Below are 24,768 nucleotides of genomic sequence, written 5' to 3'. Positions count from 1 at the left end.
GTCTTCCTTTGCCGTTGGTTCACCCTCCAATGGCTGGCACACCGCGCTGATCCAAAGGCAGGAGCCAGGTGCTTCTCCTGGTCTCCCATGGGGTGCAGGGCCCAAGTACTCGGGCCATCCTCCACTGCACTCCCTGGCCACAGCAGAGAGCTGGCCTGGAAGAGGAGCAACCGGGACAGAATCCGGCGCCTCGACCAGGACAGTATATCTGCCTTTTATTTGAAGGGCAAGTTTTCTGTTTTGTTTTAAAGAGAGGAAGAGAGAGAGAGAGAGAGAGAGGTCTTCCATCTGCTGGTTCATTCCCCAAATGAACATTATGTCCAGGGCGGGGCCAGGCCAAAGCTAGGAGCCAGGAACATCTTCAGGTCTCCTACATGGGTGCAGCTTCCGCTGCTTTCCCAGGTGTATTAGCAAGGAGCTGGATTGAAAGTGGAGCAGCCAGGACCCAAACCAGTGCCCATGTGGAATGCTGGCATTGGCAGCAGTGGTTTAAACCGTTATGCCACAACACTCGCCAGAAATAAATAAAATTGAAGAACAAGGTCATTCTCAAAGAAAGTTTGATTGGACAGCACTTTACTGAGGTTTAGGCTTAGTTTCCTGCCTTTCCTAGTCGTTCCTTTTGTGTGTTCAGTCATCTTGAGTTGTTAAAAGTTATGTGTTTTGCTAGGCCGAACTGTTGGAAACATTATCCTAATCATTTCATTCCATTGTTTAAGCATGGATCTCCTTACTTTCAGGTCAGAAATTCCCATTCCTTAGACTGTTGATTTCATCTTGTGATTTAGCACCTGGTGATCTCTGGTTTTGTTTCCAGCCACAGAATGCTTTTGCCCCAGCCGTGCTTGATTACTTGCGTTTCCTGATCCTCTGGTGCGTTCTGTGCTTCCGTGTGGTTGCATGTCCGCACCCTAAGGAACTGTTCAGGCTGCTGCTTCCTCCTCTTCCTACACTTGCGTTGAGGGTGCTGGTCATTCTTCAGGTCTCGACTGATCGACAGGCTTTGAGACAGAATTTTAAAGATCATGTGTTAGGGCATAAAAACGTTGATATTATAATTTGCCTATAACTTTCAAATAAATCAAATTATAAGGTATCACAGGTCAGTTTTATTTCACCACCTACTTATTGTTCCATCAAGACCTGATCGAATAACCAGCTTAAATCATGATGATTTAGACCATTGTATGCCCTGGAAATTAGTTAATGTTTCCCCATGTGGTTTCTCAGCAGTGTTGAGTATGGCTGTGCTAATGAATGATCATTAGCTTTGATTTATAAATTCATATCTTATACTTTAATAATTTAGGGTAAAATGATTATTCAGCTGTCTTAAATGGAGAAAATGTAGATTTGTGTTTCATTGTATATGCCAGATTAAATTTATGTACTTAATGTTCGTGTGTTTGTAAATAACTTTTTATAGTATTTTAGAAAAAGTATTGAAGATGTAACTGGAGACAGAAATTTATTTTTTGTATTATTTCATGTTGCTTTTATTATCAGCATATTTGAATATTACAATTAGATTTAATCTGATTATTTCATGTTAATATTTGCATTCTATTTAATAGAGAAATAAAATTGATGGGTCTTCAAACATTTCAGATAATGATTTTATTATTAAATCTGTTGTAAAATCATGTGTCGATTGCAAGCTAATATCTAATATTGCTAGCAACATCAATAAATGAGGCTTGCTTTAGTCAGATTTACCAATAATAGTGAGTTTTGAAACTTCTAAGAATTTTCTAAACTTATTTTATGTTTTCCACTCCCTGTTTTTTAAAGTTTTCTTTTAAGAATGGGGTTCAGAAATAGTAAGGAGGATTTGGTGTTGATGTAGTGGATCAAGCTGCTGCCTGTGATACCAGCATCCCATGTGGGTGCCCGTTCATGTCCTGGCTGCTCCACTTCTGATTCAGCTCCCTGCTGGTAGCTTGGGAAATGCAACAGAAGATGGGCCCCTGCCACCCATGTGAGAGAACTGGAAGAAGCTCCTGGGTTCAGCCTGGCCCAGCCCTGGCTGTTGTGGCCATCTGGGGGAGTAAAGCAGTGGATGGAAGATTGCTCTGTGTGTCTGTCTGTCTGTCTCTCCTCCCCCCCAACCCCATAACTCTTTCACATAAATGAACAGAGTTTTAAAAGAAAGAAATTATAAGGAAAGGGAATATCAGAAAAGGCATCCGAGGTAATGAATGCTACCTTTCCCCAGTTTTAATTTGAACTAAAGCATCAGGAAAAGTGTATATATTTTTGACTCTGGTAATTTTATAATTAAAGTTACCTACCAGTAAAAAAGGGAACTATCATTAAAATGGTGATGCTAATTTAACAGAACTGGGTCCAATGTTTTTCTTCTGAGTCTCCTAGATTGTCTGGAAAAACAAATTTTTTTGGCAGCTTGCATCAAGTTAAAATATGTCTTTATACTGTTATTAGTCTTAAGGAAATTTAGAATTTATTTTTAATCTTGCATTATTGCAGAGGTGAATTGATATATCTTTTAATATTGCTTTTGACAGTGAGGTGATGGCTATCTGTGGAAAAACACAAAGTAGTGCCTTAGTGTGCGTGTGCTGGGAGAGGTGGGTGGTCCTTGGTGTTCACCTGCAGTACCCTGACTCGCAGAGGAAGCCTGTGAGTAACCTCAGCCGCCTTGTGTGTGAGCTGCTGTCCATAACCTGAACAGTCCTCCGGACAGCCGGTCTGAATTGATGGCCTGGGGGGAAATTACCTTTCTTTACTACTGTATTCACAGGGATGGTACAGTTAAATAAAGCTGAATTTTAAAATCTATTCCAGTATATAGAATTTGTCACTTTACCTTTTAGAAGTAAAACTCAGAGCTAAAACCTTCAGTAATTTAATAATTTTTATTATTGCCTATTGAGTGACTATCTTGAAGTTACCTTAAATGTAACATTTGAAAGCTGTACCAATTAAAATGATGCTTCCTATATACATATCACATGAAAATGTTAGTGAGAAACTGTTACAAGAAAACTTATAAGAGCTTGTATACAAAGAAATATATAAAGATTAATTTATAGCATAATATTCAGCTTTTATTATGTCTAAATAGAAGAGGTTTAGTATTGATAAATCTCTTTTGCCATATATTGTTTTTATTTTTAGGAAAAATAGCAAATACATGTTTGTAAACAATTTCTTGATAAAAGAGGAAAAACCTAAACATATTCTAGGATTTTTTCATGTTAGAAGTTCATGGTTTTTAATTGTTTTTTTCCTTTTGCTTTTTTAAAAAAATTCATTTGTTTATTTGAAAGTCAGAATTACACAGAGAGGGAGAGTCAGAGAGAGATCTTCCATCTGCTGGTTCACTCCCCAAATGGTCGCAGTGACCAGGCCAAAGCCAGGAATCAGGAGCTTCATCCGGGTCTCTGATGCAAGTGCAGGGGCTCAAGGACTTGGGTCATCTTCCACTGCTTTCCCAGGCCATAGCAGAGAGCTGGATCAGAAGTGGAGGAGCCGGGGCTCGAACTGGCACCCGAATGGCATATTGGCACTGCAGGTGCTGGCTTTACCTGCTACACCATAGTGCCGGCCCCGTTATTTTTTAATAAAGCTCTGTTTTTCAACAGGATGCTCTTCTTTGAAGTGATTTTGCTTTCTTAAGATTTATTTAAAAGGTAGAGTGACAGAAAACGATCTGTCCATTGGTTTACCTCCTAAGTGGTCACAACAGCCAGGTGTGGGCCAGGATGAAGCTAGGAGTCATGAGCTCCATCCCCGTCGCCCGCCTGGTGACAGGGACCCAAGTACATGAGCCATCCTCTGCTGTCTTCCCAGACATGTTAGCAGGAAGGTGAACTGGAAGCTGAGCAGTCAGAACTTGAGCCAGCACTCAGCTAGGGATAGCTATTTGTCATTTTTGAAGACCATATTTCTGTATACATGCTTACTCTGTCTTATTTCCTCCCAATTTCTTTGTAGGCTTCTCTACAGTTTAGCCTTTAATGCCAGGTTTCTGAGACATCTTTGGTTTCTAATATCTTCCATGACAACACGGATGATCACAGGGTATGTGTTACACACTTAATAAATTGAGCTTATGAATACGGAAATTGACAACCAAATAAAACTGTTTTGAGAAGGTGTTTTTAAGTACTACTTGGTTTGTTTCAAATTGGAAGAAAATTCTGCATGGTGTCAACTTAAAGTACCAAACTTCATAGTTCTCTGTGTATATGTTCAGAGTATGGCATTATATAAGGTAAGTTAGTTTTTAAAATCCTAGTCATTTTTAAAAAACCAGAGACTTTGAATTTATTTGCTCTCTATGAATTTAATGTGCTTTTGAAAGGGAAATTTAGAAGCAAATTTTATGGTTTTACAAACATTATAGAAGTTGGTTTCTAAAATTTTATTCAAATTGATTTTTGCATGTACGAATCATTATGTAACTGGATCTTTAATATACATGTAATAAGTAGAAATTTCACATTCAGAAACCCTTTATACAAAAGTGACTTAGCCCATCGCAGTGTTGTTGAATTTCTCCTCTGTTGGAAGTCTAAGCTCATCCCTCTCTGCTGTAAGCACAGGAAGACATGTAACTCAGTTGTACTAGTACCAACAGCGTTATGGTTACCAGGTCCTGTGAGTCAGCTTGTCCTGTGAGGGAAAGGCACATTTCAGTGGGAGGCAACTGTGGTGAAAGGAAATGTGTTTTTCTTTTTTGGAGCAAGAGATTGGAAGAAAGAATTCTTGGTGGGTGTCCAGAATTTAAATATGCACTCATCTTCAGAGTAATCCGCAACATGTCAGCTGCTGCTAGACTGTCTGCTGTTGAGATTTCTGGATTCTGAGGTTCTCTGCACAGTAGGCAGAGAAAAAGATCAGCAGTGCCCTTCGCCCGTGGGGCTGCCCTTGGTGAATGAAACTTGGGAGTCTGAAATGTCTGTACTGTGCTGTTAATAAAAGGAGAATTCTATTTATGTTTACCATTACTTTGAATTACTCTCATGTTTTTCATTTACTGAATCATGTGTGGGTAGAAGAAGTTTTTAAGTATGCCACTGTAGTGACTATTGAAACTCATAAAGGATAAGTAATCTATCCTGTGTTAACAGTTAGCAACAAAATTGTATTGTTGAGGACACCTAGAATAACTTAGTGTCTAGAAAAATCCCTTTTCCTTTCATTTGAAAAAAAAATGAGGTTTTAGATACGTTTTGTTTTGTTTTGTCTTGTGCATTTCAACCACTCCTGACTGTGCCAACCTTGATGTTCATGAAGGAGAAGTTTGTTTAGCGTGAAAGGAGATTGGGGCCCATTAGGACAGGAAATTATCATTTAACCTGTAAGTGTCTCAGCTTAGCAACAGAGATACAGCCATAGTTCTGTCTGATAATTATTTATTTGTTTATGGCATTTATCTCTTAGTGCGGAAATGGAGTCATGGTGTGAAAGAAAAATGGGATATTGTTAATTATTTTAAAATATTAATATTTGATAAGTTGGTAAAAACTTTTCCATCAAAGACAATTTGAGAATTTGTTTATTTGATATTTAGTATTATAAAATCCCTCAAAAAACAGAGTATTAATTCAGTCCTAATCTGACAGTCTTGAAAAACTTAATGAGGGGCTGGCACTGTTGAATATAGTGTATTATGCAGACTATACATGAACTTTTTCAAAATGTTTACGTACCAACATAGAGTTGTTTTCTGATTCTATTGTATAAACTTTTTGAATTACCCTTTAATATGTCTCATGTTTATTATAGGGAATAAAATTTAAGATGAAATACCTGATTTTCTGAAAATGGCATTGAGTTTAATTTTAAACAGCTTCTTTTTAAAAAACATTTTATTTATTTATTTAAGGGGTAGAGTTACAGAGAGAGAAGGATCTTCTCTCTGCCCGTTCACTCCCAGATGCCCACAACGGGCAGCCAGAGCTGGGCCGATGTGAGCCAGAGCTTCTTGCTGATCTCCCATGCAGGTGCACATGGAGCTGGGCTAGAATGGGGCAGCCAGGACACAGACCTGCGCCCGCAGGCAGAGGCGTAGCCTGCTGTGCAGTAGCCCTGGCCGCTAAGTATTTCACAGGAAGGCTCACACAGCCAGGGCTTCCAGCTTCATCAGCAGAGGGGCTGAGATGCAGGTCTCCAGGTCCTAAACCGGAAACTTGACTTGTCAGCCGTGACCTCAGAGGCTCTTAGGTAGTTTAGATACAGGTGGTGCAAGACCTGAGAGACTGCTGCTTCTCCCACAGTCAGGGAGACTGCATGTGGACTGTCGCCACCAAATATCACAAGCAGCATTCTCCTTCATGTACCTGGTATTCAATGTTTAGTGTTGGAATCAGCCAAGTTAGCTTCCTCCTTGTTAAATATGAAGGAACCTACAGCCAGCTGCTTACTGTTTTCCATTAGGCATTCCTTTACTTTGTCCATATGTCACTGGTGCGTATACTGAGCGCCATTGTTATTCAAACAGGCTACAGTAGTACTTTTAAAGAAGCAGCTCCTCAATTAGAAGGAAGAGGAGAGGATTGGTTCCACCTTTGTCCTGTGGACATGTACAGAGCCTAGAGATTTGCCTCATTGATAATCAGTAATTCAAGCAAGTTCCCTCAGTTACAAATCAATGTCTTTTCGAGTACAGTACATTATAGAATTGTTATTTGTATGTAAGTCTTTGAGATGGACCTGTTTTCAGAAGAGTTTTTGATTTGGTATTTACGGTAGCTTGAGTGACCAGCAGAGAATCAGGAGGCCTGGGTTTCCTCTGTGCCCCCAGCTGCAGGGGCACGCTGGTGCATATGTGACCCTTCTTACCAGTCCCATTTTCTGTCTTTAAAGTGAAAATGATGACTGCCTCTTATGTATTTCCCAGGGTTGCAGGAGTGGGGAACCTTTTTTTCTGCCAAGGTCTATTTATACTTATAACATCATCCGTGGGCTGTACAAAATAATCAACTTAAAAATTAGCCTGCTGTAGATTTATTGAATTTTGATTCTTGCTTGCAGTTGCCTTGGCAGGGCCAGACGAAATTATTTTGCAAGTCCTTTTTATATTTTTTAAAATACTTATTTTTTATGAATTTGAAAGGCCAACTTGCAGAGAGAGGAGGAAAAGACAGAGAGAGAGAGAGAGAGAGAAAGCGATTCTATCCACTAGTTTACTCCCCAAATGGCTGCAATGGTCAAGGCTGAGCCAAAGCCAGGAGCCTGGATCTACTTCTGGGTCTCCCACGTTGGTGCAGAGGACCAAACACGTGGTCCATCTTCCACTGCTTTCCCAGGCACGTTAGCAGGGAGCTTGATCACAAGTGAAGTCCGTAAGGGATTCCAGCATCGCTGGCTGAGGCTTAACCTGCTATGCCACAACTGTGGCCCTGATTTCACAGGCCTGTGGGCTGTCTTGTAGGGATAGCTCACAGACCAGATATTCCCCACCCCTGCGTTAAAGAGAACAAGTTAATGTTGGTTGATTGCCTTAATCTTTTTAGAAACACAAGTAAGGGCTTTTTGCTTTTTACTGGCATATGTGTGTGCATAACTGGTGATAAGATGATGGTAACTGGATGGCGCCACGGCTCACTTGGCTAATCTTCCGCCTGCGGCGCCGGCACCCCGGGTTCTAGTCCTGGTTGGGGCGCCGGATTCTATCCCGGTTGCTCCTCTTCCAGTCCAGCTCTCTGCTGTGGCCAGGGAGTGCAGTGGAGGATGGCCCAAGTGCTTGGGCCCTGCACCCGCATGGGAGACCAGGAGGAAGCACCTGGCTTCTGGCTTCGGATCGGCGCAGCGCACCAGCCGTAGCAGCCATTTATTTGGGGGATGAACCAATGGAAAAAGGAAGACCTTTCTCTCTGTCTCTCTCTCACTGTCTAACTCTGCCTGTCAAAAAAAAAAAGATGACGGTAACTTTGTGTACAAGTATTCTTAATGAGGGTAATAGCTGCAGGCTTGTTCATCACCTTTTTGGATTCAGAAATACTTCTCAGCATTCAGTGGTAAGGGAACTAAAAGGTACCAACCATTATTTTACTAATAGCAACAGAATGTATGATATTAAGGTTTTCTTCTGTATGTCAGCAAAACTTTCAGTGGATGGCCCCTAAGTACTAGGCCTGTGGGAGTGACTCAGGAAATACCGGAGTGCTACTGCTCTCACAGGATGCTTAGTTAAGTCCCTGCTGCACAGTGAGGACAGCTGCACTTTGTGACTTTCTATATGTCTCTGCTGCATTTTTGTTTTGGATGAATGCCTTTGTCCATTGACTGACGAAGCCATTCAGCATAGTGCTGAATGTGAAATGCTGCAACTAGACTTATACATCAGGCGTTTTGGGATGTATAAGATGGTGGCAGTAGCAGGAGTGTATTTCTTCATGGGAACGGAGTTAGGCTGTATGTTGGAGTCCTTGCTGTCGTCACACCGTTACAGGCAGTGCCCTGCTCTGAACTGTGCATCGTGGAGATTGGAAAGCTCCAGCTGGCAGAGCCAGCTCACCACAGCCACTTTGCTCTGGCATAATCTGTGAGTCCTACTCCCAGTCAGGTCTCACCTAAGATACACCTGTAGTTTGTGACAAAGGCTGCTCAAGGAGGTGAGAAGGGGATCACCCAGAGTCTGCGAGCGCACTTGATTGAGATGGATGCTGGAGAAGTCACTGGGTTTTACAGTTCCGAAAGATCTCTGTCAGCTAAATGTTCCACTAGCTAAAGGAACCAGGCTGAAATGAGAGAGAAAAGGAACACATTCCAGGTGCAAGAAGTGCATTTGATAGATGGTGGTTGTTGGTAGCTGGAAGAGACCACAGAAGTTCTCTGAAGACCCGCCTCATCTTATCACTGCTTGGGGGGTCACTTCATGTAAGAACAGCAGCTGTGACCAGAGCAGTAAATATACCCAGACAGCAGAAACAAGGCTCAGGGTAGAAGAGGGAGGCTGTTCCTGAAGATCCTAACTTCCGTGTTGAAGTGTTTCAGAGTTGGTAGCTAGATAAATTTTTCATAAGACCAGAATGACTTACCTTTGTTAAATATGTTAGGTAGAGGGGGAAGGGCATGGTGTTATTCACAAAAGTAAAATATGTGTCTCTACTAGTGGCATACTTATTACAGGCCTCTTTTTAGGATCTCAACTTTTTGTGCCGCTGGCTTGCTCTCAATAACTGAATTCACCCAGTTGCTATAAGTACTAGCAGGCGTATGAATGAAAGTAGTGGGTTGGTGTGCTGTTTGTTGTTAACCTTTGCTGCTTATTAACCTGTATGGTCACAGAGACTTTACCTTGTCTCTCAGTAGTGTGTTAATGTAAGTATTATTTTCCTTGTTTGTATTTGTCTGATGTCATCTCTTTATTATTTCCCGTGCTAAAACCACTTAAAATAACTGTTTTTTCTTTTTCCTTCCTTTCCCCAACTCAAGGTCTATGGTACCATTGCTTCAGGTGATATCAAGGGGTTCTCCCATGTCTTTTGAAGATTCTAGTCGAATCATCCCACTCTTTTACCTTTTTAGCTCCTTGTTTAGTCATTCACTAATTTCCATACATGATAATGAATTCTTCGGTGATCCCATAGAAGGTAAGAATTTTGAGGAATCAATTGGTTGCTTGCCACGTGGCCTGTTGGTTTTCATAGATGATAGAAAGATTTTATGCCTACTGAGCCTTTTAATGTGTGTTGACAAATGAGCAGAGTGTGTGTGATATAAAATTGGCTTATGTTTCAGTTGTAGGTCAAAGACAATCATCCATGATGCCTTTTACTTTAGAAGAGCTAATTATGCTGTCTCGCTGCCTTCGGGATGCCTGCTTAGGGATCATCAAGCTGGCATATCCAGAAACGAAACCTGAAGTGCGGGAGGAATATATTGCAGCATTTCAAAGTATTGGAGTTACGACCAGTTCTGAAATGCAGCAGTGTATACAAATGGAGCAAAAGCGATGGATTCAGTTATTTAAGGTGCAGTTTGTTTTTTTCTTATTGAGGGTGCAGTATATGCAGATTTCTCTTGGCAGGACTCATTTCAGGAGAACGGAGACGCAGGTGTGTTTCAGGCAGAATGTGTAATTCGCAAATCTTTTTTTTTTTTTTTTTTTTTTGATTAAGAAAAGTCATTATCTTTTATTTGCCGCATTTAATGTAATTTTTATATTGTTATGTGTATCTTTTGTAAATTACTCTAAGTACTTTTTATGAAGAGTAAAGTATAAATAAAAGGTTTTTAATGTTTTCATTTTTATTTCCCATAGAGAAGATCTCTTACAGATTTTTAAAAAAGATTTTAATCTTTTAAAAAGTTAATTAACAAGAGTGGAATGGCCATTTAATTTTAAGTAGAAGTTGTGTGTAAATTATTTTGCAATATTTTTATTTTTAGCCATGCAGAAAGAGAAGTTATGAATTGCCATGACTGGAATGTTGGAAGGAACCTTCCACTGAAAATCTAACTACTGGGGCAGAATAAGAGAAGTGAAAAAGGGTGCTTGACTGCCCGTGAAATTTCTGCAGCAAACACTTCTAGTCAGCTAAAACTGCTCATTAAAGGAGTGAGAGCAGAAGAAATGCATTTTCCAAATTGAGTGCTGGATTTACAGTCCGTTTAACACCAGCGACCCTCGCACACTCATGTTCAGTTCGAGCCATCAGCTGCCCCTCAGGTCTTCTATCACTGCTTTTGTCAAGCTATCTATTTAATTGAAAGAAGTTAATTGAATGAAAATGATCAACTAAGCTTGTATTAATATTGCTAATGGAACTTTCTTCTTGGCCATGTTTGGAGAAAGATGTCAAGCTAGACTTTAGGAAAGGCCCATTAATGCTTGCACTTAACCTGATGGGCTAATTAAGGAATGCTTATTCATCCTACAAGCCCACGAGAGTCTCTATCCAGCCCATTCTGCCTGGTTTTACAACACATTTCACTTAGGAGCATGAGCATTAGCAGCCGTGAGAGGAACTGATAATGTTTTGATTGCACTGAATACAGTACTAATGCAGCATTGAATTTATAATTCGTGCAGATTAATGTAATATATGTTTGCATACTTTATTTTAATTACCCATCTCTATATTCCTAAGTAAACTTGAAAGGTCATATGTTGAGCCCTTAATATATCCATTCTTAAAGATAGACAATTTTGAAGTTTTTCTAAGCTAAAACTAAGCCTTTTCACCTATATAAACTTGTACTTCTTATGTAAGCTTTTCCTGGATATGGGTATTATGGTAGTGTGTGTGCTTTCTTAGTGTTTAATTAAACTCTATGATCTTTGTTAATAAAGCTCTCCATTAAGTAAGATATCAGGTTTTGTGTACAGTATGAGATAATCCCACTGTTTTATAGCACCTATTGGAAGTTTCATAATTTTCATATAACAGGCTTATCTTTTACACATGGGAATCTCTTAATTTAATAATGCTGTATATATGATATTTTCCAAGGTGGGTGTTTAGTGCAGCAGTTAAGCAGCTTTGTGGGACCCCAGCATCCCATATTCGAGTACCTGGTTCAGGTCCCAGCTCTGCTCTCCTAGAATTCTAGCTTCCTGGTAATGTGCATCCCAGTGTGAGTTGGGCAGCAAGTGATGACTCAAGTGAGAGGGTCCCTGCACCCACGGGGGAGACCTGGATGGTGTTCCAGGCTCCTGATTTGACTTGGCCCAGCCCTGGGGTTTGCAGCTTTGAGAGTGAACCAGCAGATGGGATATCTCTTGTTTCTTTATCTCTCTCTCCATTTCCAGCCCCATTTTGCTTTACATAAACATTAAGTGAAAGTTTTTTAGGTAATTTTTTTTCTTATACCCCCGAATAAGTCATTGCAACGTTAATTCATCATTCAAAGACTTAATTTAAAGTTCTATTTTTTTTTTTTTTTTGGTTACAGGATTATTTTAGGTTTGAAAATAAGTTATTACAAAGGCTTACTGATTTTTCAAGTAGAAATATTTCAAGACAGTTTTTGGAAAGCATTTGGTTCTACCCTCTCATCTTCCCCAGACATTACTGCTTGTTAATGATATGAGTTCCCAGAATAGTAAAAAGTCAAGACATGATCCTTGAGAATAGTTACTATGAGAAAGAAACAATAAGAATTCATACCTGGATGGTTACTGTGTTCTGACAGTGTGTGCTAAGATCTTTGCATGTACTCATATTAATTCATTGAATACAATGATTTTGGAAGGAGGGTACTATAATTATCCCTATTTTACAGGTTAGGCTATGTCCCTAGTAGTTCCAGAGAGCCAGCTGCTATTTTATATTCCTTCTGTAAAACTAGTACTAAAATAAAATTTCATTAGCATTGTCTGTGTATTATGATGCCAAATTTGAAGAATTAAAGGTACAATCAACCAAGGAAGGTAAAAGAAAGCAGTTTGCCAATGATTTTCTGCCTTCTGTTGATCTTGACAGAATTGCAAATGATGAGACCTGACTCCTTCAACACCAGCCGTTTTCCTTTTTCAGTCTTATGATGGTCTTCCCAAGCCAATTTGTGTGAGAGGCTCTATTGGCTGGTCACAACCTAGAATTTTAAGTGCATAGAGCCATCTTTCTTTGTCACCATAAGAATTGAGGTCAGTTTCTAAGCCCTGCATTGACACTGCTAAAACAGTTTATGCATTTATCAAATTTGTAAACTCCTCTTGAAATGTAATTTATAGCTATAATTGCTTTAGCTCTTTGAGGAGATAGGAAATTTTACTTTGGTGTGTGTTTGTGTGAAGCTACCAGACTCAACGGCAGTTAAGTCAAAGGACAGTGCATCATAGAAATGAAGAGGAAAGCACTGAGCTCCTTGCCTGTTTCTATCTGTATACATGCATGTGGAGAAGTGTGCGGTGTGAATGAGTTTGAATCAGTTGGTAATTGATTCGTATGTTTAGTTTCAAAAAACTTTCTTAAAAAAAAAAAAAGGCAGTGCCCTAATTATTGTCCTAACATACAACCAGTAACTGTCACTGTAAACCAACAGATGCAAAAGACTGTAACATATTTTGTTCTTGTTCTTGTGGAGGTATGCCATATTTTTTTTTATGTTTGGTAGTTTGATTGTTTTTATTTTTTTGACTAATTAAAATGGATTTTCTGAGCATACAATCGTCTTTCAAAATATCCCAGATTTAACAAGTGATAACCAAGGACTGTATAAACCTTGATTAACCTTTTGACCATGGCAGTCCATGCCAGCTGTTCATGATTTCCCTAGGTTAGGGATGTTGCTGAAACATGCACAATATTTATCCCACACAGGCTAACCCAGTCCTGTGCCTGGGGATCATAAATGAACTCAAACATGCCTCTGTCCTTAGTGTATTCCTACATGGTAAGACATGCCTTCAGTTAATTCCTTTGAGGACAAAACAAAACTAGGAGGTCAGTACTATTGCAACATAGAGGATAGAAACACCAAGCGCTAATGTCCTGTCGCACCTTTGATCATCTTTGAGAAAACCGTCATTCTCCTGTGAGTGATATTCTTACAGTTGGTGCACCACCACCTTTTGTCATAATTCCTTTTTTACATATTTATTACAGAGTCAAGTTTTTAAAAATCTGCTCTCATTTGACATGTTTCTCACATTACACACCACATCTAATTAACTTATTATGTTTGCTTTATACTGGGCTTTTTAAAGAGTTGACAGTACTGATTGGTTTTACTAATCAGATTTTACACAGCAGACTTAAGATAAAGGAGATTTTTATTTTACTTGCTGTATATACTTTTTTAGTTGCAATATTATATCTAAAAGTTAATCATCTCAATTCAGAAATACTATAATTTGGCATTCATAGCTTCTATTCTGTTAACTTAATACAATGATACTATAATATAGTAAGATACAATACTATAAGTAACGTTTAAGAATATTTCCCTGAGATCAATTGAGCAAAATTTTCTAATTAGGATCAACATAGGCGATGAACTCACAAATATAGAGGGATCATGTGAAAAATATCTTGGAAAGTTGGCAAATGTTATTTTTCTTTTATAGGAGTCTTTTTTAAGAGATTATTTTCTTGATCTTTTTAATATTGGAGTTAAGAGAAACCTATTTTTAAGTTACATAACAAAGCTTGTGTAACAATTGCTTTTATCTAAATATTGACTTAAATAATTTCATTAGTTTATTTAAGGTTTTTATCTAATGTGGAAGAATATGATATGGGAGACAGGAGTTAACATATCAAATAAACATGCTGCTACATTTTTTTTAAGATTTTTTTTTTTTTATTTGGGAGGTAGAGTTACAGACAGAAAGAGGAAGAGACAGAAAGGTCCTCCTTTCACTGGTTCACTCCCCAAATGACCTCAACACGTCATCCTCTACTGATTTCCCAGGCAACAGTAGAGGGCTGGATCTAAAGAGGGGAAGGGGAGCAGCAGGAAACGAACCAGTGCCTATGTGGGATGTTGGTGCCATAGGCGGAGGCTTAGCAAAATGAGCCACAACATCAGCTCCCATTTTAGAAATTTTGTTGAGATCAGACCAAACTTTTGTGGAATTATGACCATTGATATATCTAACTCCAGATGCTTATGTAAGAGAAATGTTATATAAGCATCTTTATTCTTTTTTTTGTTTTTAAGATTTATTTATTGGAAAGACAAAGAGAAAGACATAGAGGTCTTCCATCCACTGGTTTACTCCCAAAATGGCTACAACGGCCGGAGTTGAACCGAAGCCAGGATCCAGGAGCTTCTTCCGGGTCTCCCACATGGTGCAGGAGCCACAGGACTTGGGTCATCCTCTGCTGCTTTCTCAGGCCATAGCAGGGAGCTGGGTTGGAAGTGGAGCAGCCCGGACTACAACTGGTGCCCTTTTGGGATGCTGGCACTGCAGGCCAAGGCTTTAACCCACTACACCACAATGCCAGCCCAGTTATTTCTCTTTTTGGAAGACATGAGAAGGACATGCTTCTCATTTTCTGTCAGTGACCATGATATAATATTTATTTCTCAGAAAAAAAAAATATTGTTTTATCTTTGGAAAATATTTTATAAGCATTGAACAGTTGGAGATGCTTTTGATTATAGCCCATGTGAGCTGATACGTTTCTAAATATGTGTTTCAAAACTTAGTCACTGCCTCCCTTAGAATTTTGTTTATTTGTGAGACGAAGACATAGGGAGGTAGAACCAGGTCACTCTCAATTCCTACAGGAGCAGGGTGTGCCAGCCCCAAAGCTTGGGGCAGGGAATTCAGTCCAGATCTCGTATAACAGTGGCAGGGACAGAACTACTTGAGCCATCACCTGCTGCCTCTTAGGATCTGCACTGACAAGAAGGTTTAACTGGGAGTTGGAACTAATAATGAAATCCAGGCTCTGCATCCCAACCAGCACCTTAACCGCCGCCCCCCCTTGTAATTGAAGAATCATCACGTGCACATATTTGCATTGGTTTTTCTCTGTTTGCTGATGGATAACTGCTTTGTACTTCCAGCACTTTCTTGTGATGGCAGAAGGAAACACTTTTCTGTGAAGTATTTGGTGGTCTAAGGCCAGGTCTCACTTCCTGAGTCCTGTTTTCTTTGAAACATTTAGATAACAGGAGCATCCCCTGTCCCACCGGCATGTGCTCCTCTAACATCTGGTCAGCGGTGGTGCTTGCTTTGTGCCCTTGTAGCATCTGAACTCCTTTGTATGACACAGACTTGTTCATTTCTTCAGGTGATCACCAATCTAGTGAAAATGTTGAAGTCCAGAGACACAAGAAGAAATTTCTGTCCTCCGAACCACTGGCTGTCAGAGCAAGAAGATATTAAAGCAGATAAGGTATTACTGAAATAATCACTTTAATGTTTTTCATTAAAAATTATTTTTCATCTTTTAACTTTCTAGGGGGGGTTCTCATGAGGTAGTTCATCCTTGAATTAAACTGTAGCTTCTGGTCCTGCCCACTGACGAGGTCTTGAAACAGTGATAGGTCCTGTGCGTGAACAGCTCCAATACTCAGAAAAGAAACAGTTCTGGCCCAGTGCTTGGTGCTGAGTCTGGGAAAGACCTTACAAGTTGGGTCTGAAGCCCTGTTGTCACACTGGAGAGTGAGGCCATAGCAGGACGCTGGCCGTTGTGAAGGGCTCACGGGCATTTGACTGGCTTCTGCTGCTCCCAGGTAGAAGATCTGAACTTCAGCAAAGATAGATTTCAGTGAACTCAAGCTTCAGGTACATTTACTCAGTGAGTTCATAATGATACCAAGAAGAACAAGAACTGTGTCTGCTGTTTTTGTAGCAAGCAAAGGAACCAGCACATTATTTGGGTAACTGTGGTGCGTGGAAGAGTGAGATTCAGACTGCCTTTGCTTTGTGAACGGGACCTCATGTTAGCCGGGCAGTTTGCAAGTGGGAGAAGAGTCCTGGCAGGACTACATACAGAGGCGTTTGTGAACTAGGATGCCTGATCACATTGTGCAGGTGCTAAAGGATTATCTGGTCTCAGTGGTACTGCTCCAGATACTGTCCTGGCACTGGGCCTTGGGTTTTTAAAGTGTGATAATGTTTCACTTCACAAAGGAATTATAGTATTATGATTTACTATGTCAATTGCGATGGGGTATCTTAGGAAAAGTAATTAAGCTATAAAAGTATGAAAGGGCAGCTAGTGTAAGAGAGAAGTCCTGGAAAGCGCGTGCCGAGATGACCTGTTTGTCATTCGTAAATATCAGACACTGGCTCTAGGGAAAAACTGTTTGTGCTGGCAAAAAAAAGAAAGCAATGAACGTTGGTTGCTCTCCCCGCAGGTCACCCAGCTCTATGTGCCAGCATCCAGGCACGTGTGGAGGTTCCGGCGAATGGGGAGGATTGGCCCGCTGCAGTCCACCCTAGAGGGTGAGTCCTCGACAGCTGGCACTGCTTTTTCAAAACAGGTTGCTATTTGGTTATTGGTTTTTAACACATTTACTTACTTATTTGAAAGAGTTACAGAGAGGGAGAGCCACAGAGAAGAGAGAGATCTTCCTTCTGCTGGTTCACTCTCCGGATGGCTGTAACAGCCAGGGCTGTGTCAGGCCAACGACAGGAGCCAGGAGCCTCATCTGGGTCTCCCACATGGGTGGCAGGAGCCCAAACACTCGTCAACTCTGCTACTCATCCCAGCCCATTAGCAAGGAGTCGGATCAAAAGTGCAGCAGTTGGGACTTGAACAGCACCCATATGAGATGCCAGTGTCGTGAGCAGCAGCTCTACCCACCACACCACAATATGAGCCCAGTACGGGTTTATTGAAGTATATGTGTATATTGGTTGCACACTGTAAAATTCACTCCTTTTAGTGTATGGTTCTGTGATGTTTGATAAACGTGATTATGTGACCACCACCAGAATCAATCATACAAACTAGTTTTATCACTGCACAAGATTACATTATGTTCCTTGATGGCCAGCTCCTTCCCCCAGCCCTAGCTCCTGATTTATCTTTTGTCCCTATCATTTTGTCTTTTCCCAGGTGTTTCTAAATGGAATCATAAGGTATAACATTCCTTTAAAAAAAAAAAAAGATTTATTTATTTGTTTAAATAAACTTTATTTACTGTCCCATGATTATATAATTCAAAAAGTAGAAAACTTGTAGAATGATATGTTTTAGACAAACATTCTGTGCCCCAAAATCTACTTTTGAATGTCCGAAATCTTTTGTCTTTCTTTTTATAGGTTTTTCTTCTTGACCAGAGTTTGTCCTTTGAATTCTTTCTGTAATACTACTTTGTTGTTGTTGTTGTTGTTTTTAGATTTATTTATTTGAAAGACAAGAGTGAAAAAGGTAGAGACAGAGAGAAAGAGCATGGTCTTCTATCCGTGTTTCGCTCCCCGAATGCTGCAACAACAGGAACTCAGGCCAAACCCGGGAGCCAGGAGATTGTTCTGGGTCTCCCACATGGGTGCAGGGGCCCAAGCATTTGGACCCTCCTCTGCTGCTTTTCCAGGTGCCTTAACAGGGAGCTGGATCAGAAGTGGAGCAGCCAGGACTTGACTCTGCAGGCCAGGGCTTTAACCTGCTGCACAATAGCACCGATCCCATAACTACTTTGTTTTTACAAATATCATCAACATGTTCATGTGAAAACCACAGTAGACAGTGTGTGATTTGCTTAATTTGCCCAGTATAAGATTAATTACTGGGCTGTTGTCACACTAAGTACAGGCAGGTGAATTTAGTTGTACTTTTTTTTTCCAAGGAGGAGAACCTGAATTTTTGAGTACCTGGGGATTAATGGTTATTTCATATTCCTTTTAAAGACCCTTGTTGTGGAATTCATTTAAAAGGTGTTGGACCAAATTAAATGTACTTGGCATAATCTTATTTTTAATAATGTATAATTAAAGATTTTAGGTATCCAAGATGTTAAAATTGTTCCATTTTAAGACTTGGATTACGGGACTGGTGCTGTAGCATAATGGATAAAGCCACTACCTGCCATGTCAGCATCCCATATGGCTACCAGTTTGAGTCCCAGCTGCTCCACTTCCAATCCAGCTCTCTGCTATGGCCTGGGAAAGCAGTGGAGGATGGCCCAAGTCCTTGGGCCCCTACGCCCACATGGGAGACCCGGAAGAAGCTCCTGGCTCCTGGCTTCGGATTGGTGCAGCTCGGGCTGTTGTGGCCAATTGGAGAGTGAACTAGTGGATGGAAAACCTCTCTCAAGCCGGCGCCGTGGCTCAGTAGGCTAATCCTCCCCCTTGCGGCGCCGGCGCACCGGGTTCTAGTCCCGGTTGGGGCGCCAGATTCTGTCCCACTTGCCCCTCTTCCAGGCCAGCTCTCTGCTATGGCCCGGGAGTGCAGTGGAGGATGGCCCAAGTGCTTGGGCCCTGCACCCTATGGGAGACCAGGAGGGGCCCCTGGCTCCTGCCTTCGGATCAGTGCAGCGCAGCGGCTATTGGAGGGTGAACCAACGGCAAAGGAAGACCTTTCTCTCTGTCTCTCTCTCTCTCACTGTCCACTCTGCCTGTCAAAAAACAAAAACAAAACAAAAAAAAAAACCTCTCTCTTTCTGCCTCTTCCTCTCTCTCTCTCTAACTCTTTCAAGTAAATAAATAAATAAGACTTGGATTATATTCTACTAAAGTTTTCTATAACATTTAAACAATTCAGTGTTTCTTACACTGGTGTTAAGCTACTACCTGCGACTCCAATATCCCATATGGACACTAGTTCATGTCCCACCTGCTCCTCTTCTAATCTAGCTCCCTGCTGATACACCTGGGAAAGCAGTGGAAGATGGCCTGAATACTTGGACCCTTGCACCCAGGTGGGCTACCCAAATGAAGCTCATGGCTTCTGCCTGGCCCAGCCCTGGCTCCTGCAGCCATTTAGGGAATCTTCCACTGCTTTCCCAGGCCATAGCAGGGAGCTGGATCAGAAGAGGAGCAGCCGGGACTAGAACCAGTGCCCATATGGGGTGCCGGTGCTTCAGGGCAGGGCTTTAACCTGTTGTGCCACAGCACCGGCCCCCATGCTGTGATACTTTTGCTGTGCTCACCACACGGTGCTACACCCTTTTTTCCCCTCATGACTGCAGAGCCTGATACATGTCTGGGGTTTGTAACCAAGAAGGGGCAGCATTATCTGCCCCGGTGTCTGCCAGTAGTGGGACAATGAGCTGTTTAATTTAGAAAAATAATTTTGGATTGGTGTTTTCAGTGACTGATAGTTTAAAATAGTCAATTATTATACTTAGTTTCCTGCTGATTGACTTTTATCATATAAAGTTTCAACTACCAGGATAAATTTATTTTGTGGTTGTAAATAAAATTATATTTGAAGAATTCAGAGCCCAGTGGGCTTTTGGAAGGGTGGCTATAAAGAGAAAATATGGTCTTTTCTACACAAATAACCATGCACTTAGAAAACTTGAGCTAACAAATAAATATAGTGGTAAATTGTCACATGTAAGAACCGGTTTCCTTGGGTTCAGTTGCTGTTAGAGATGTTCAAAGTGATGAGATTCTAGCTAGTAGCATGGTTGGCAGTCAGTAGATCTGCTGTTTAATAAATATGTGGTATAGTTCAGAATACTTGAATAAAATACATTTTGTATATTCTGGTTTTCACTTTTATACAGAGCATAAAATGGAGTCGTAGTAAAAGTTTTTTTAATAAACTTATGAAAATCTTAATGTTTTTTCCCTCTTCTTTGATGTGAGTTTGAAAAAGCTAAGTAATAATTTATTGTGCCACACTCAGCTCTCTCTGTGGGGGGGGGAATAGAACATGCGTTCATTAATGAAATGATGATTTAGGGGCGAATCCTGACCTTGGTAACTGGCAGTGGAAATGGGAAGGAAAGTACAAATGAACTGATTGCGTTTTTAATGTGTTGCAGTGGGTTTGGAGTCCCCACCGCTGTCTGTATCTGAGGAAAGACAGCTCGCCATCCTGACGGAACTGCCCTTTGTGGTTCCATTTGAGGAGCGAGTGAAGGTATGCAGGTGCTTTCTTTATTGGTTACATTATGGCATTTTAAGGTCAGTTACTATTTTGGTTTTAAAAAATTAGCACACCAACGAAAACAGTCTCTAAGGTTAACCTAGTGCCTAGCCAGTTCTAGAGTTTTTATTTTGCTCATTAGATGTAGTAGCTAACAGTGATTTTTAAAATCCAACCAAATATTTCCTTATACAAACAGAATGTGTTTTTTTTTCTCTTAGTTGTAACTAATTGAAAAGCCTTTTATACTGCAGATTTCCTGTAATCAGAGTGTGAAGTCCTCTTTCTCTAATTAATAAATTCTGCATTATTATTAGAAATAGAATATTTTGGTAAAGATATGCTCTGCAGATTCATGTTGTAGTTATCACAAGCACTACTTTATTTTTTTAAGAATGAAGAAATGGATGGGTGTCTTATATTCCATGCCTGGTGATTTTGACAAATATACAAAAATGTCTACATGTTTCTGTTTCCAAATTTAGTTCAAGATGTTTTGTTTGTATTTAATAAATATGCATAGCAAGTTTCTGAAAATTGCTGGATTCTATTCTTGGGTAATAGTAGGCCTTTGCTCTCTCTTTACAGGGTTGTTTTGTTTTGTTTTGTTTTGTTTTTTTCCTTTATTTTTTAAAGAGGTAGATACAGAGGCAGACAAAATGACCAAGGGTATTCCCATCAACTCACTCATTCCCCAAATACCCATTATGTGCAGGACTAAAGCCAGGAGCTAGGGGCTCATTCTAGGTCTCCAAGGGACCCAACTGCTTGAGTCATCACCTGCAATCCCCCAACGTCCACATTGTTAGAAAGTTGGAGCTGGGAATCACACCATGGCACTGTGATAATGGGATGAGAGCGTCTTATTAGGCCAATTGCTGTCCCCAGATTTCTTTTGAAGCTGTTGATGGTGCTTCATTAAAAACCACACACACACTCACGGTATTACATAATTCCTGAGCTCCCTCTGCTGGATTTTTAACATCAAAAATTTTTAAATGTGATCATCATGAAAACATTCCCACTGATACTGGTATGCGCATTTTACAAAGCTGTCTGGCCTTCTAACCCTTATTGCCTAAGGTATTTTTTTTTTTAAATTAGTACATGAAAATATAGCATAGGATTTTTTGAAATTTGTGTAATAGAAAAAGCAATATTAGAAATACTTAAATATTATACATGTGCCCATAAAATAGATATTTGTTATCTTGGCTACTACAGTATATTTTAGGGGTGGACATTTTGCACAATTAAGATACTCCTTAGGGTACCTGCATACCATATTAGAGTACCTGGTGTTAAGTCCTGGCTCTACTTCTGATTCCAACTTCCTGCTATTGTAGACTCTAGGAGGCAGTAGGTGATGATTCAAGTACTTGGATCCCTGCTACCCCCATGGGAGACCCAGATGGAATTTCTAGTTCTTGGCTTTGGCCTGTCCTGGCCCAGCCCATTGTGTTGAGGGCAATTGGTGAGTGAGCTAGAAGATGAAAGATTTGCCTGTCTCTCTCTCTCTCTCTCTCTCTCTCTCTCTCTCTCTGCTTTTCAAAGAAATAAAAATAAATTAAAAAAAAATTTTTTAATCATTTCTAATTTTATTGAAATTTATTTAGCATCTTTTCCTTTGGATTATGTTTATAACAGAAAGTCTTTTGTTCCTAATAACCCCAGAACTTTCCCTATTTCTTAGATCTTTCAAAGGTTGATTTATGCAGATAAGCAAGAAGTTCAAGGAGATGGCCCATTTCTGGATGGAATTAATGTCACAATAAGAAGAAATTATATTTATGAAGATGCTTATGACAAGCTTTCCCCAGAAAATGGTATATATAATTCTCTCTGTACATGTGCATATGATGAAGGGGAGGGAAGCACCGGAAATTATTCTAGAAGATGGTGATCATAAAAAAAATTAGCATCTATCATCTTAATCCACAGTGACTTGGTGTTCTGTTTTGTTTTTTAGTTTTATTCATTATTTTATTTATTATTGATTCCCCAACACTCTGCCCACAATGGCCAGAGCTGGGCCAGGTTGAAGCTGGGAAGTGGAAACCCAATCCAGGTCTCCTGTGAGGGTGGCAGGGACCCAACTACTTGAGCCCTCACCTTCTGCCTACCCAGGAGCCCATTAGAGCAGGAAGCTAGGGTCAAGGTGGGGGGCTGGCACTGTGGTGTAGCGGGTAAAGCTGCTACCTACAGGGCCAGCATCCCATATGGGCGCCTATATTGAAGGCCTGTTTATTCATTGCTAGCAAGTCCAAGGGGCTTGCTGTTCCTGTTTAGTTAGGAATATCTGTGTGAGAAGTCGAGCTGCTTTGTAATTTTTAGAAATTTAAGCTTTGCAGCAAATCATATAACCAGTAATTCCCCCACCCTCCTTGCTTTTCAGCAGTATAGCTTTTGAAAGATCATATAGGTTCTGGAATACAGATTCTCATTAAAATTCTTGTATCTTCCGCCTCCCAGGGGCTTTGTAATGTTAACTTCACTGGCACCTTCATATATTTTGTTTGGTAATAATGATTTGTTACGGTACCATTCTATATCCTCAGTTCTACTCCCCTTCTCTTCAACCTTATCTTTAGAATAGGGTTAATAATTCTCTTTTTTCCCAAACACCCATCTTTCTCCTACCTTCGTTTTTGGTACATGCATGTAAAAGAACTGCTTTATGTTTTTTCCACTATAAGCTCTGAGAAAAATCTTAGTCTATGTCCTTACCTGTTTTTAGTATCATTACAGTTTTGAGTCATGTATTAAAATGTCCCGAATATTCTTACTCTGCTTCCTTTACTTTATTGCTTTCTTTTAACACCTTCCTTCCTTACCTTCCTTCTCTTTTGGACAGAGCCTGATTTGAAAAAGCGGATCCGTGTGCATTTGCTCAATGCCCATGGCCTGGATGAAGCTGGCATTGATGGTGGTGGTATTTTCAGAGAGTTTTTAAATGAACTACTGAAATCAGGATTTAACCCTAACCAGGGGTTCTTTAAGACTACTAATGAGGGACTTCTGTACCCCAACCCGGCTGCCCAGATGCTTGTGGGAGATTCGTTTGCCAGACATTACTACTTCCTAGGCCGAATGCTTGGAAAGGTAAAGTAGCCTTTCATAAACATAGCTGTCAGACCAGAGGCACTGACATTTTGTGTTTCTCTGTAGTTATGCTTAATTTTCATGGTAAAGTAATTTGGTGAACCCTGAATAGTATTTAATTACATAATAACTACAGTTCATCATTATGCATTACATATACAAAGAATTTACTGATGTGGTATAGAAAAATGTAGGAAACCTATTTTTCATGCAAGTTTTGCCATAGTCATCTGCTAGAATAGGTATCAGTAGCTAAATATCTTTGAGCTACTCACAGTTGGTCTTATTGATAACTTGTAACTAGGGGAAACTTGCTGCCATTCAGACAGGGAACAAGGTAAGGATATTGAAGGCAGCCCTGGCATTTCTGAGCCGCTTCCCAGCTGGTGAGTATGCAGGCAGTCAGATCTCGGGCAAAGAACTACTGTTTTTTTCTTTGTTACTTCAGGGTTGTGTTGCTTGTTGTACTTTGTTAACTTCTTTGCAGGTGAAGTAATTTTAATGTTAATAATTGCTAATACCAGAAAAATGTCTGTAGCAGTTACTCCATTAAAATCAGGAATTGAATATGGCCTCAGCTGTTCAGAATGGCGGAAAAAAAATCATTAAGTTGTCCCCATGTATCATTGAAAATTAATGATTCTTGATTTTTCTTTGAACAAATTCATTCCACTAAAGGGAATTATATGATGGAATGATGCATTTGAGGAGACGTACGATCCCCAAAGTAGTCACACTAACTGCCAGTTTCTCATGATAATGACTGAAAAGGTTTCACCCCAAATTTGCTGTCTGACATAGAAACTCAATCTGGGCCGGCGCTGCGGCTCACTAGGCTAATCCTCCACCTTGCGGCGCTGGCATACCAGGTTCTAGTCCCTGTCATGGCGCCGGATTCTGTCCCGGTTGCCCCTCTTCCAGGCCAGCTCTCTGCTGTGGCCAGGGAGTGCAGTGGAGGATGGCCCAAGTGCTTGGGCCCTGCACCCCATGGGAGACCAGGAGAAGCACCTGGCTCCTGTCATCGGATCAGCGTGGTGTGCCAGCCGCAGCAGCCATTGGAGGGTGAACCAACGGCAAAAGGAAGATCTCTCTCTCACTGTCCACTCTGCCTGTCGAAGAAAAAGAAAAAAAAAAAAAAAACTCATTCTGATGCCTTGTAGTGTAAGGGCACACAGAGAATACTTCACTCCGCTCCCGGGTCTCCTGATGGCTCATGTGGTCTCTAAGTGAGACGCGTGTCCTTGCT

The 24,768-nt window shown here is 40.5% G+C and overlaps 1 protein-coding gene across 4 annotated transcripts in view; it reads left to right on the top strand.

Moving 5' to 3' along the window:
* The window catches only part of UBE3C (ubiquitin protein ligase E3C), a 122,853-nt gene that overhangs the window by 57,636 nt on the left and 40,449 nt on the right, over positions 1 to 24,768 (top strand). For all 4 annotated transcript variants that reach the window (XR_016236940.1, XM_017345649.4, XM_002715019.6 and 1 more), the window contains 8 exons: positions 3,958 to 4,044; positions 9,409 to 9,566; positions 9,715 to 9,947; positions 15,666 to 15,770; positions 16,738 to 16,825; positions 20,317 to 20,414; positions 22,114 to 22,246; positions 23,275 to 23,522. Coding sequence is in view for 3 of the 4 variants with exons in the window: in XM_017345649.4 (XP_017201138.1) it covers positions 3,958 to 4,044; positions 9,409 to 9,566; positions 9,715 to 9,947; positions 15,666 to 15,770; positions 16,738 to 16,825; positions 20,317 to 20,414; positions 22,114 to 22,246; positions 23,275 to 23,522 (1,150 nt within the window). In the remaining variant the exon portion in view is untranslated. The remainder of the gene's footprint in view (positions 1 to 3,957; positions 4,045 to 9,408; positions 9,567 to 9,714; positions 9,948 to 15,665; positions 15,771 to 16,737; positions 16,826 to 20,316; positions 20,415 to 22,113; positions 22,247 to 23,274; positions 23,523 to 24,768) is intronic.

The sequence above is a fragment of the Oryctolagus cuniculus genome, chromosome 7 (genome assembly GCF_051225735.1).
Source record: "Oryctolagus cuniculus isolate XC-2025 breed Fujian yellow rabbit chromosome 7, ASM5122573v1, whole genome shotgun sequence".
NCBI lineage: Eukaryota > Metazoa > Chordata > Mammalia > Lagomorpha > Leporidae > Oryctolagus > Oryctolagus cuniculus.
This window is presented reverse-complemented; position numbering and strand designations above follow the sequence as displayed.